The 14,265-nt window shown below is 43.3% G+C and overlaps 1 protein-coding gene across 1 annotated transcript; it reads left to right on the top strand.

Moving 5' to 3' along the window:
- Positions 1-5,342: 5,342 nt before the first annotated feature.
- Positions 5,343-14,206, top strand: LOC127006260 (DNA-directed RNA polymerase II subunit RPB1-like; the record flags this gene model as incomplete). Its single annotated transcript, XM_050875901.1, is given in 9 exon segments — positions 5,343-5,554; positions 6,637-6,773; positions 7,713-7,963; positions 8,544-8,674; positions 8,994-9,507; positions 9,968-10,100; positions 11,016-11,105; positions 12,791-13,036; positions 14,116-14,206. Coding segments are annotated over 9 exon segments (1,720 nt in total), but the record flags the coding sequence as incomplete, so codon positions are not given.
- Between the last annotated feature and the right edge of the window lie 59 nt (positions 14,207-14,265).

The following is a 14,265-nucleotide window of genomic DNA, read 5'->3' as shown; positions in this document are numbered from 1 at the left end:
ATGCCCCCCACCGGTGCGCGCGCGTACACACACACACACACACACACACACACAACGCGTACTACATGCTATAACTACTACCATCACGAGTACAACAACACCTATAACTACTACTGCTACTGCTATTACTACTACTACTACTATTACGACAACTATACTATTGCTACTACTACTATACTATTGCTACTACTACTACTAATGAAGACACTCGTTTGACTAAGTGCCTCTCGTATATATATAAACCCAAGTCCTAGCGCTTAGTGGCCCAGTTGGCATGTCGCAAGTGTGTGTGTGCGTGTGTGGGTTGGTTACTCTCTCTCTCTCCCTCTCTCCTTCCTTCCCCTCTTCCTTCCGTCCCATCGAAAGTGCGCGATCGAGGGGAAGGAGTGAAGGAAGGGAAAAAAGGAAGGAAGGAGGAGGAGGAGGAGAAGTGGTGGTGGTGGTATTATTATTATTATTATTATTATTATTATTATTATTATTATTTATTATTATTATCATTTATTAGTATTGTTATTATTTTACTTACTTTTGTTGATTTTTGCGTGTGAGGTGGTATTACCGTGTGTGTGTGTGTGTGTGTGTGTGTGTGTGTGTGTGTGTGTACGTGCGCTAATGTGAGTGTGTGCCAAGATTGCGTGTGACGTACGTGTGTGTGTGTGTGTGTGTGTGTGTGTGTGTGTGTGTGTGAGAGAGAGAGAGAGAGAGAGAGAGAGAGAGAGAGAGAGAGAGATTTACGTAATATAAAAAAAAATAATAATAATAATAATAATAATTAATAATTCCAGATGTAACTAAACTGAAAGGAGAAAGAATAATAAAACTAAGAGGAACCAAAACATAAGTTGAAGATAAAAGGGAAGGAAAAAAAAGGAAAAGGAGAAAAAACTGATAATCATGAATAAGAAAAATAAGTGAAATACAGAAACAAATCAACAGAAGAAAAGATGGAAAGATAATCAGGGAAGAGGAGAAGAAGGGAGGAGGAGGAGGAAAAGAAAGGAACGAAGGAAGAAGAAACAAATGAGAATATAAAATAGAGGTTGAAAGAAAGACGGTAAAGAAGGAAAGAAGAAAACAAGATAAAAGAAGAGAAAATAAAGCAATGTGAAAGGAGGAAGGAGGAAACGAAAGGAAATTAAAAGGAGGAAACAAGATAAAGAAAAGTATAAAATAGGGAAAGAAAAGAAAGGAAGAAAGAAATAAGATAGACTAAAGAAAAGGAGATAAATAGGAAGAGGAAAGCGAGGAGGAAAAGACAGAAATAACGAAACAAAAGTAGAGGAAAGGAAATAAAGGAAGGAAAGGGAGAAAAAAATAAGAAGAAAGGAAGAAAAGTAGAGAAATAGGAAGAGGAACACGAGGAGGAAAAGACAGAAATAACGCGAAACAAAAGTAGAGGAAGAGAAAGAAGAAAGGAAGAAAGGAAAGGGAGACAAAATAAGAAGAAAGGAAGAAAAGTAGAGAAACAGGAAGAGGAAAAGAAAGAAATAACGAAACAAAAGTAGAGGAGAAAGAGGAGAGAAGAAGAGAGCGAGAGACAGAGAGAGAGAGAGAGAGAGAGAGAGAGAGAGAGAGAGAGAGAGAGAGAGAGAGAGAGAGAGAGAGAGAGAGAGAGAATAAAAAAGAATGAGAGAACAACAGAAAATAAAAGAATGAAAGAGAATGAAAGAGAATGAAAGAGAACAACAGAGAGAGAAAGAGAGAGAGAGAGAGAGAGAGAGAGAGAGAGAGAGAGAGAGAGAGAGAGAGAGAGAGAGAGAGAGAGAGAGAGAGAGAGAGAGAGAGAGAGAGAGAGAGAGAGAGAGAGAGACCTTTCACACCTTTTTAAATGCCTCAAAACCACATCTCTCACCCTTTTTTAAATGCCTCAAAACCATATCTTTCACCCCTTTTTAAATGCCTCAAAACCATATCTTTCACCCCTTTTTAAATGCCTCAAAACCATATCTTTCACCCCTTTTTAAATGCCTCAAAACCATATCTTTCACCCCTTTTAAAATGCCTCAAAACCACATCTTTCACCCCTTTTTAAATGCCTCAAAACCATATCTTTCACCCCTTTTTAAATGCCTCAAAACCACATCTTTCACCCCTTTTTAAATGCCTCAAAACCACATCTTTCACTCCTTTCTAAATGACTCAAAAGTCAAAACCACATCTTTCAGCCCTTTTAAATGCCTCAAAACCACATCTTTCACCCCTTTTTAAATGCCTCAAAACCACATCTTTCACCCCTTTTTAAATGCCTCAAAACCACATCTTTCACCCCTTTTTAAATGCCTCAAAACCACATCTTTCACCCCTTTTTAAATGCCTCAAAACCACATCTTTCACCCCTTTTTAAATGCCTCAAAACCACATCTTCCACCCCTTTTTAAATGCCTCAAAACCACATCTTTCACCCCTTTTTAAATGCCTCAAAACCACATCTTTCACTCCTTTCTAAATGGCTCAAACCACATCTTTCAGCCCTTTTAAATGCCTCAAAACCACATCTTTCACCCCTTTTTAAATGACTCAAAACCACATCTTTCACCCCTTTTTAAATGTCTCAAAACCACATCTTTCAGCCCTTTTAAATGCCTCAAAACCACATCTTTCACCCCTTTTTAAATGCCTCAAAACCACATTTTTCACCCTTTTTAAATGCCCCAAAACAACATTTTTCACCCTTTTTAAATGCCTCAAAACCACATCTTTCACCCCTTTTTAAATGTCTCAAAACCACATCTTTCACCCCTTTTCAAATGCCTCAAAACCACATCTTTCACCCCTTTTTAAATGCCTCAAAACCACATCTTTCACCCCTTTTTAAATGCCTCAAAACAACATTTTTCACCCTTTTTAATTGCCTCAAAACAACATCTTTCACCCCTTTTTAAATATCCAAAACCACATCTTTCACCCTTATTTAAATGCCTCAAAACCACATCTTTCACCCCTTTTTAAATGCCTCAAAACCACATCTTTCACCCCTTTTTAAATGCCTCAAAACCACATCTTTCACCCCTTTTTAAATACCCCAAAACCACATCTTTTACCCTTTTTTTTAATGCTCCACAACCACATCTTTCACCCCTTTTTAAATGCCTCAAAACCACATCTTTCACCCCCTTTTTAAATGCCTCAAAACCACATCTTTCATCCCCTTTTTAAATGCCTCAAAACCACATCTTTCACCCTTTTAACTGCCACAAAACACATCTTTCACCTCTTTTTAAATGACTCAAAACAACATTTTTCACCCTTTTTAAATGCCTCAAAACCACATCTTTCGCCCCTTTTTAAATGCTTCAAAACAACATTTTTCACCCCTTTTTAAATGTCTCAAAACCACATCTTTCACCCCTTTTCAAATGCCTCAAAACCACATCTTTCACCCCTTTTTAAATGCCTCAAAACCACATCTTTCACCCCTTTTTAAATGCCTCAAAACAACATTTTTCACCCTTTTTAAATGCTTCAAAACCACATCTTTCACCCCTTTTTAAATGTCTCAAAACCATATCTTTCACCCCTTTTCAAATGCCTTAAAACCACATCTTTCACCCCTTTTTAAATGCCTCAAAACCACATCTTTCACCCCTTTTTAAATGCCACAAAACCACATCTTTCACCCCTTTTCAAATGCCTCAAAACCACATCTTTCACCCCTTTTTAAATGCCCCAAAACCACATCTTTCACCCCTTTTTAAATACCCAAAACCACATCTTTCACCCTTATTTAAATGCCTCAAAACTACATCTGTCACCCCTTTTTAAATGCCTCAAAACCACATCTTTCACCCCTTTTTAAATGCCTGAAAACCACATCTTTCACCCCTTTTTAAATGCCATAAAACCACATCTTTCACCCCTTTTTAAATGCCTCAAAACCACATCTTTCACCCCTTTTTAAATGCCTCAAAACCACATCTTTCACCCTTTTCAAATGCCTCAAAACCACATCTTTCACCCCTTTTTAAATGCCTAAAAACCACATCTTTCGCCCCTTTTTAAATACCCAAAACCACATCTTTCGCCCTTTTTAAATACCCAAAACCACATCTTTCAACCCTTTTTAAATGCCTCAAAACCACATCTTTCACCCCTTTCTAAATACCCAAAACCACATCTTTCGACCCTTTTTAAATGCCTCAAAACCACATCTTTCACCCCTTTTTAAATACCCAAAAACCACATCTTTTACCCTTATTTAAATGCCTCAAAACTACATCTGTCACCCCTTTTTAAATGCCTCAAAACCACATCTTTCACCCTTATTTAAATGCCTCAAAACTACATCTTTCACCCCTTTTTAAATACCCAAAACCACATCTTTCGCCCCTTTTTAAATGCCTCAAAACCACATCTTTCACCCCTTTTTAAATGCCTCAAAACCACATCTTTCACCCTTATTTAAATGCCTCAAAACTACATCTGTCACCCCTTTTTAAATGCCACAAAACCACATCTTTCACCCCTTCTCAAATGCCACAAAACCACATCTTTCACCCCTTTTTAAATACCTCAAAACCACATCTTTCACTCCTTTTTAAATGCCCAAAACCACATCTTTCACCCCTTTAATATACCCCAAACCCACCCTCAACCCTCCACCCCTTTAAAACTTCCCAGCATCCCCTTTCCTTTCCTCACCTTCAATCCTTTCCCTTCACTCCCTACAACCTCCTTTTCTTTCCCCATTTATGAATTTACACCTCCCCCTCAACCTCTCCCTTCCCGTCCCCTTCAAGCCCCATCACTCCCCTCTCCTTTTCCTTCCCTTTTTATTCATTCACACCTCACCTTCAATCCTTTCCCTTCACTCCCTACAACCTCCTTTTCTTTCCCCATTTATGAATTTACACCTCACCCTCAACCTCTCCCTCCCCCTCCCCTACAAGCCCCATCACTCCCCTCACCTTTTCCTTTCCTCTTTATCATTCACACCCCACCTTCAACCATTTCCTTTGCCCCCTAAAATCTTCCTTCCCTTTCCTTTCCTTTCCTTTCTTTCCCCATTAATGTATTTTCACCCCATCCTCATCAACCCCTTCCTTTCAATGCTCTACAACTCCCATCACTCCCCTTTCCTTTCTTTCTTTTCCTTCCCTTCCCTTTCCTTTCCTTTCCTTTCTTTCCTCCCGTTCCTCATTTATAAATTCACAGTCCACCCCCAACCCCTCAATTCACTCCCCACAACCTCCCATCCCCCCCTTCCCTTCCCCATATATGCATTCACACCCCACCCCCAATCCCTCCCTTCTTTGCTCTACAACCTCCCTTCATCCCCTTTTTCTTTCCTTTCCTTTCTTTTTTCTTCCCTTCTCCTTTATTCATTCACACCCTACCTTCACCCTCTTCCTTTGCCATTTTCTTCCTTCCCCACTAGCCCATTCACACCCCAACCCCCTACAAATCCCATCACCCCCACAGAGGCGGATGTCCGTGACGGAGGGCGGGATCAAATACAGCGAGATTTATGAGAATGGACGCCCCAAGCTAGGTGGACTGATGGATCCTCGGCAAGGCTGCTTGGACCGACACACCCGTTGTACTACTTGCGCAGGTAATGATGGTGTTAGTGGGGGGTTGGCTGGTGGATAGTGGAAGTGGTGGTGAGGAGGATGGGGGTAGCAATAGGGATGGTAGGGGGATATGGTAGTAGTAGTAGTAGTAGGAGTAGGAGTGGTTAAGTAGTAGTAGTTATTAAAAAGTACCGTAGTATAGTGCATTTAGGAGGAGGAGGAGGAGGAGGAGGAGGAACAGCAGCATATTAGTAGGAGGTATATATAATGCCTTGCTTATTCTTTCTTTCCTCTCCTTTCCTTTCCTTTTCCTTCTCTTCCCTTCCCTTTCTTTTCTCTCCACCCTTCTTCCTTCCTTACCTACTTCCTTCTACCCTTTCCTCTCAAATTTCCACCTTCTTCATCCCTTTCCTCTCAAACTCATTCTCTCATTTTTTTCCCTCCTTCCTTTCAATCCCTCATCCGTCCTTTCTTTCACTTTCTTTCCTCTTAAACCCCCATCCTTCCTCTCTTTCCTTCCTTTACTTTCAATCCCTCATCCATCCTTTCTTCACTTCCTTTCCTCTTAAACCCCCATCCTTCCTCTCTTTCCTTCTTTTACTTTCAACACCCCATCCTTCCTTTCTTTCCTTCCCTCCTCTCAAACATCCATCCTTCCTTTCTTTCACTTTCTTTCCTCTTAAACCCCAATCCTTCCTCTCTTTCCTTCTTTTACTTTCAACACCCCATCCTTCCTTTCTTTCCTTCCCTCCTCTCAAACTACCATCCTTCCTTTCTTTCACTTTCTTTCCTCTTAAACCCCCATCCTTCCTCTCTTTCCTTCCTTTACTTTCAACACCCCATCCTTCCTTTCTTTCCTTCCCTCCTCTCAAACTACCATCCTTCCTTTCTTTCACTTTCTTTCCTCTTAAACCACAATCCTTCCTCTCTTTCCTTCCTTTCCTTTCAACACCCCATCCCTCCTCTCAAAAAACCATCCTTCCTTTCCTTCTCTTTCTCCCCTTCAACTGCCATCCTTCATCTCATCTGTATCGCATCCTACAACACCTCTCCCTCTATCCTTCTCGTCTTTTCTTCCACCTTTCAATTCTTCACCTTTCTCCACCTGTCTCTCTCTCCTCAGGTAACATGGCTGATTGTCCAGGGCATTTTGGGCACCTGGATCTGGCCAAGCCCATCTTCCACATCGGGTTCCTGACCAAGACCATGAAGGTGTTGAGATGTGTCTGCTTCTACTGTAGCAAGCTGAAGATGAATGCGGTGAGTCGTAGCAGAAATAGTTATGGTAGTAACTGTAGTAGTTAGGTAATAGTAATAGTTGTAGTAGTACATCACTTCGGGTTGAATCAGAATGTGTCATGGACTTTCAACTTTTTCTAAGGGTCAGCCACATCTAGGAGGACAGGATGCATTACTCAAACTTTCCCCAATTGATGCATTAAATTAACTTTCAAAAATGTTCCTTTATTCCAAATACTCAAACTTTCCCCAATTGATGCATTAAATTAACTTTCAAAAATGTTCTAACTTAACTTTTTTCTCTCTTTCCTTCTCTCCTTCTCTTCCTCCTTCATATTTTCTATTTCTTTGCATCTTTTCTTCTCTCCTTCCTGCTCTTATTCGCAATACTCAAACTTTCCCCAATTGATGCATTAAATTAACTTTCAAAAATGTTCTAACTTAACTTTTTTCTCTCTTTCCTTCTCTCCTTCCCTTCCTCCTTCATATTTTCTATTTCTTTGCATCTTTTCTTCTCTCCTTCCTGTTCTAATTCGCTCCCACCACCTCTCCTCTTCCTCCTCCTTCAATTCCCTTCTCTTTCATTTTTTATCACCTTCAACTCCAAACTTTTTACCCTTCTCTTCCTTTCCCTTCTTCTACCACCACCACCACCACCACTCCTCCTCCTCCTCCTTCAATTCCCTTCTCTTTCATTTTTTATCACCTTCAACTCCAAACTCTTTACCCTTCTCTTCCATTCCCTTCTTCTACCACCATTCCTCGTCCTCCTCGTCCTCCTCCTCCTCCTCCAATTCCCTTCTCTTTCATTTTCATCACCTTCAACTCCAAACTTTTTACCCTTCTCTTCCATTCCCTTCTTCAACCACCATTTCTCCTCCTCCTCCTCCTCCTCCTCCTCCTACTACTACTACTACTACTACTACTACTACTACTACTACTACTACTACTACTATACAGCAACATCCCAAAATAAGAGAAATCGTCACCAAGTCAAAGGGACAGCCGAGAAAGCGACTCAATCACGTCTACAACCTGTGCAAGCCGCGTATGATCTGTGAGGGGGGGGACGAGGTGGAGCTGCCCCCTAATGCCCTGCCCCACCCCGACCAGGACGACCCCCACCACCCCCAACGGAACAGTGGTGGGGGTGGCGGTGGTAGTGGTGCGGGTGGCGGCAAGAAGAGTAGTGGGCATGGCGGCTGTGGAAGGTTAGTGGTGGTAGTGGTGGTAGTAGTAGTAGTAGTAGTAGTAGTAGTAGTAGAACAAAGGCCTTTCAAAACATCCTCCTTCTCACTGTCTGGCATTAGTGCACTCCATCTTACCCCAGCAAAGGTTCTAATCTCATCTATACACCAGGAAAAGTTTCTTAATACACTACCAGCTGGCTTGAGTCAATGCCCTTCCCCTTTCAAGTACAGCAGACCCATTATTTAACGCAAGACAGGTACTAAGGAAACCAAAGCATACTGGAGATGTTATTTCAATGAGATTTAGCGATTTGGGACTGGTGGACTTTTTATTGTTTGAGTATATGTGAGAAGGAGTCAAATCAATGGTGTATTATGAGGATATAATAAAAAATGGCTAAAAGTTTACTGAAGATGTTATTTCAATGAGATTTATCGATTTGGGACTGGTGGACTTTTTATTATTGTGTATTATGAGGAAATAATAAAAAAAGGGGCTAAATGGAGGGTCTGTTCCTGAGATATGTGGTTGCAAGTATGGCTCATCTAACCCTTGGACCCAGTACCTGACCTAACAGCCGCCCCTCCCACACACACACAGGTACCAGCCGAACATCAAACGCGTGGGGCTGGAACTGGTGGCCGAGTGGAAGCACCTTAACGAAGACACCCAGGAGCGGAAAGTGACACTATCCGCCGAGCGCGTCCATGAGATCCTTCGGCATATCTCAGGTGTGGAGGCTAGGGGGATGGGAGGGGGTGTAGGGGACAGGAGTGTGGGGTTGGGGTTAGGGGGAGGGGTGTTAGTAAGGGGGAGGGAGTGTATGATGTGTGGGGGTAAGGGGAGGGAATGTAGGGGGAGAAAAAGTGTGTGTGTGTGTGTGTGTGTGTGTGTGTGTGTGTGTGTGAAAGAATGATGAGTAACAATGGAGAAAAGGAGGGTACGAGGAGGAAATGAAAAATGTAAGAACAAGATGAGAAGTAGTAGCAATATATATAATTTGAGCAAAATCCTATCACCACCACCATCACCATCATCACCACCCCACAGATGAGGAGTGCTATCTACTCGGGATGGACCCCAGATACGCCAGGCCAGATTGGATGATTCTCACAGTCCTACCCGTTCCCCCGCTGCCGGTCCGCCCTGCTGTGGTCATGTACGGCTCCGCGCGTAACCAGGACGACTTGACCCACAAACTCGGCGACATCATCAAAGCCAACAACGAGCTGATCCGCAACGAGCAGGGAGGAGCTGCAGCACACATCATACAGGAGAACATCAAGAGTTTACAGTTCCACGTCGCTACCCTGATTGACAATGACATTCCCGGCCTACCGAGAGCACTGCAGAAATCCGGGCGACCTCTCAAGGCCATCAAGTCGAGGCTGAAGGGGAAGGAAGGGCGGATCAGAGGCAACTTGATGGGGAAGCGAGTGGATTTCTCTGCCCGAACGGTGATTACAGCTGACCCGAACTTGAGGATTGATCAGGTTGGGATTCCGAGGTCCATAGCGCAGAATCTGACGTACCCTGAGATTGTGACGCCGTTTAATATGACCAAGTGAGTGTGTGTGTGTGTGTGTGTGTGTGTGTGTGTGTGTGTGTGTGTGTGTGTGTGTGTGTGACCTTGTTTGACCTGAAATATTATTAGCTTAGACTAGGTTCATTTTTTTTTTTAAGTGACATGTTTTATTTTCTCTCTTTCCTCCTCTTCCATTCTTTCTTCCACTAATTTCTTCCTCTCGCTCCCTTCTTCCTCCCACACAACCCCATCTCCCTCCGCCTCAAAACACACACACACACACACACACTTCCTCTCCCTTCCCATATTCTTTGTCCCACACACCCTCACCTTCCTATCCTCTTCCTTTCTTTATCTCCCTCTTCCCCCTGCCCCCCCTTACACACACCTTCATATCCATCTTCCTTCTCCTCTTCTCTCCATCCTTACCCTTCTCTCTCCACCCCTGCCCCTCCTGTCTCCCTTATCCCTCCCACCCTTTACCTCCACGCCACGACAGGATGATGGAGCTGGTTCGGCGAGGCAACAGCCAGTACCCAGGCGCCAAGTACATCATGAGAGACAATGGGGCACGCATTGACCTACGCTACCACCCCAAGCCCTCTGACCTTCATCTACAGTGCGGATACAAGGTGGGTTGACTTAGGAGGGTGAAGTTTGAGTATAAATGAAAAACATCTTCACTCAGTACCCAAGGAGACTTAATTAACGTCAATTTTACCCTAATTAAATGACTCTTACGATAAAATTTAGATAAGGTTAATTATTTATAGTGTAAGATAGATATGTGGTTTGTATTTTCTTCATTATATCAAGTTTCAAATGGTGCTGCTCTCTCTCTCTCTTTTTACGTCAAAGGAGTCAGTTCAAGGGCATAAAAAAAAGGAAACAAATATGAAGAAAAAAAAAGTCTGTCACTCACTGCTCCTAAAAAGAGTTAGATGAGTGGCCGTAAGTAGTAGTAAACAGGTCTAAACAGGTTAGTACATAGAAGGGGGTTATCAGTGTACAGGAAACTCTCCTTTACCAAGAGACGTCAGTTACTGTATGTCACCTACCCATCCCTACCACCGACACTACATTTGGTATAGCTGCTTAGAGTTTCGTAGTTATGATGCAGCTTTTAACCCGGTGGCAGCGACAGGCCAAGTTTGTGGCTTTACCGTGTAGCAGCGAAGGGCCAAATTTGTGCCATGATATAAACCCCCAAAAATAGATGATACATAATCTGATCACAAATGCTTTGATATATGGTGATTAAATGGTTTGTGTGAGGGGTGATTTTTTCTCATTTTTCTCGCTTGGAGGGACCATTAAGAAACATGATCCCCGTTGCTACAGGGTTAAGTACAGTTTGAAAATTGCCCTCATTTTTTTTGCGGGTCTATTTTTGGGGGGGGAGAGAGAGAGGCTACTACTATTACTACTACTACTACTACTAATAATAATAATACTGCTACTTTTCTGGGGAGTTTATTAAGTTTATTCCCCAACTGAGCCCATCACAGCTGTCCCTCACCATTCCCCTCCTCCCTGCTCCTCCCCAGGTGGAGCGACACATCACGGACGGGGATTTGATCATCTTCAACAGGCAGCCGACCCTTCACAAGATGTCCATGATGGGGCACAAGGTGAAGGTAAGGATGGGGGGTGATGGGGAGTGATGGGAAGTGATGATAAGGATGGGGAGTGATATGGAGAGTGATGGGGAGTAATAGAATGATGGGGGAGTGATAGAACGATGGGAAATGATAGGGAGTGATAGGAAGGGATTGGGTAGTGATTGGGAAGTGATGGGGAGTGATGGGAAATATGAGGAATAATAGAAAGTAATGGGAGTGATAGGAATGGATGGGGAGTGATAGGAATGGATGGGAAAGTGCTGAGGAGTGATGGGAAATGATGGGAAGTGATGGGAAATTTGAGGAATAATAGAAAGTAATGGGAAGTGATGGGAATGGATGGGGAGTGATGGGAAAGTGCTGAGGAGTGATGGGAAATGATAGGTAGTGATTGGAGAGTGATGGGAAATATGAGGAATAATAGAAAGTAATGGGAATGGATGGGGAGTGATGGGAAGGTGCTGAGGAGTGATGGGAAATGATGGAGTAATGGATAGTGATGGGAATAGATGGACCTAAGTGATGGGAAGTGATGAGAGATGGGAGATGGGGATATACAGTATGAGTGTCTATATGGGAAAGGATGGGGAGGAGATGGGAAATGGGGAAGGTTGGGGAACAGATAGGAATATATTACTATATCTTTTCAATATGTAAGGATGTGGGGAAGAGATGAGGAAGAGTTGGGGAAATATGATCATCTTTTTAACATGTAAGGATGGGGAAGATGGGGAAATGTGAGCTTTTAGATGGGGAAGGATGGGGAAGAGATGGGAAACTATATATAACTTTTTGTGGGGAATGATGGAGAAAATGGGGAAGGCTGGGGAACAGATAGGAGAATAAGTCTTTTTGGTGGGGAAGGATTACAAACTGACGACTAATCCCCACTCAAATCCCCTTTCCTCCCCACACACACAAATTCTTTCCCCTCATTTCTTTCCATTCCCCACACCTTATTTTCCTCAGCACCACCCCTTCATTCTTCCCCATCAATCCCCAACTAATCCCCATTCCCCTGATGCTGCTGTGACCCACCTTCCCTATTAATCCTTCCAATCCCGTCAGTTCCCCAATAATCACTTTCAATTTCTTACCTCCCCTCAAATCCCCACAACAAACCCCTTTCATCCCCAACTAATCCCCAATCCCAGTGCTGTTGTGGCTCACTTTCCCCAATAATCCCTCCAATCCCCTCAGTTCCACAACAATCACAATCAATTTCTTTCCTCCCCTCAAATCCCCACAACAAACCCCTTTCATCCCCAACTAATCCCCATTCCCCAGTGCTGCTGTGGTCCTCCTTCCCCAGTAAGCCTTCTAATCCCCAACATCTACAACTCTTTTCCCCTCAAATCCCCACAAGCCCCTTTCATCCCCAATCAATCCCCAGCTTCCCCAGGTTCTGCCATAGTCCAACTTCCCCAGTAGATCTTCTAATCCCCATTCTTCTTCTTCTGCAGCTTTTCCAACTTTTATTTTCATTTTTCCAATCCCCAAGACCTATAATTTTTTTCTTTCTTCCCCTCATATCCCCACACCAAACCCTTTTCTTCCCCAGCTAATCCCCATCTTCCCCATTCCCCAGGTTTTCATATTTCCAATCCCTTATACCCCTACAATTTATCTTTTTTTCCCCTCAAATCCCCACACTAAACCCTTTTCTTCCCCAGCTAATCCCCATCTTCCCCACTCCCCAGGTTCTGCCGTGGTCCACTTTCCGCATGAACCTGTCTGTCACCTCACCATACAACGCAGACTTTGATGGGGACGAGATGAACCTACACGTGCCTCAGAGCATGGGGACGAGGGCCGAGATAGAGCACCTTCACCTGACGCCGCGCATGGTTGTCACGCCCCAGAGCAACAGGCCCGTCATGGGGATTGTACAGGACACGCTCACCGCCGTCCGGAAGATGACCAAACGTGATGCTTTCCTGGAGAAGGTGGGGAGGGGGAGAGGGGGAGAGTTGGGGATATGATTTATTTTTATTATTTGGGGAAAGAGGTTAGATATTTGAAGATTGGGAAGTATATTAACCCGATAGCTGCGGGGATCATGTTTCTTAAAGGAGAAAAAGGAGAAAAAATCATCACTCACGCAAACCATTTCATAATATACATTGACGCATTTGTGATCAGTTTATGCATCATCTATTTTTTGGGGGGTTTATATCATGGGAAAAATTTGGACCATCGCTGGTACATGGTAAAGCCACAAATTTGGCCCATCGCTGCTACCGGGTTAATGGATATTTTTGTTTTTATGTGGTGGGGGAAATAAAGAAGTAGTTTCGCCGCAGCTCACACGCTGGAGAATATCAAAGAGTATTGCTGCCAGGAGAGCTTGGAATCAGGACCAGTAGAGGTGCAATGTTCCCTGACACGAATAATGACTATGGAGACTTCATGCCGTGTTATCCACTTTGGCTCAGTTCTAATGTACCCACCTCGGTCTTGGGGGTTTGGGTTCAAATGCTGGGCCGGCCGTACCTACTGTATTTACATGCACTAAATTGTATGTTTTGAGGGAGGTTTGAAGGTGCTTGAGGTGATTCAGAGGGGAGGAATAAAATGTCCACAGATTGATACTTTTTTAATTTCTTACGATAAGGACTAGGTTAGGAAAGAGCTGGAGAAGAATGGGAATTTGCCAGGATAGTGTGGGGAGATAACTTGAGGGATTTCTTTAGTTAGGGACGGTGGTGAGAAAACAGATTTGATAAGGACAGCGGAGGAAATGTTAACATCTACAAAGAGAAGAAAAAAAAAAGCTAAGGGTCGTATTTTAAAACATTTCGTCGCCCAAGTTCACATATTTGACATGGCTTTCGTAGGACCTGTAGGCCTTTCCAGGGGTAGTTTTATGACCCTGGTGGTAGTTTGACCCTTCTTCTGTGCCATGAACCTTAAAAAACACTCATGAAGACACGATTGATCCTCTCTTTGACCTTTAGAAATAGTCGATGCGAGAAGCGATGGTGTCTTAAAATACAGCCCTAATCCCCACCCCTTCCCCACACAGGCCGAAATGATGAACCTGCTCATGTTCCTCCCCACGTGGGATGGAAGGATGCCCACACCTGCCATCATTAAGCCCAAGCCTCTGTGGACAGGTGAGCTGGTGTGGGTGTGGAAACTAATTAGCCTCTCATACCACTTCACTTTGTTCATT

This window comes from Eriocheir sinensis, chromosome 32, assembly GCF_024679095.1.
Source record: "Eriocheir sinensis breed Jianghai 21 chromosome 32, ASM2467909v1, whole genome shotgun sequence".
In the NCBI taxonomy this organism is placed as follows: Eukaryota; Metazoa; Arthropoda; class Malacostraca; order Decapoda; family Varunidae; genus Eriocheir; species Eriocheir sinensis.
Note: the sequence above shows the minus strand (reverse complement) of the source record. Positions and strands in the feature narration are given on the sequence as shown.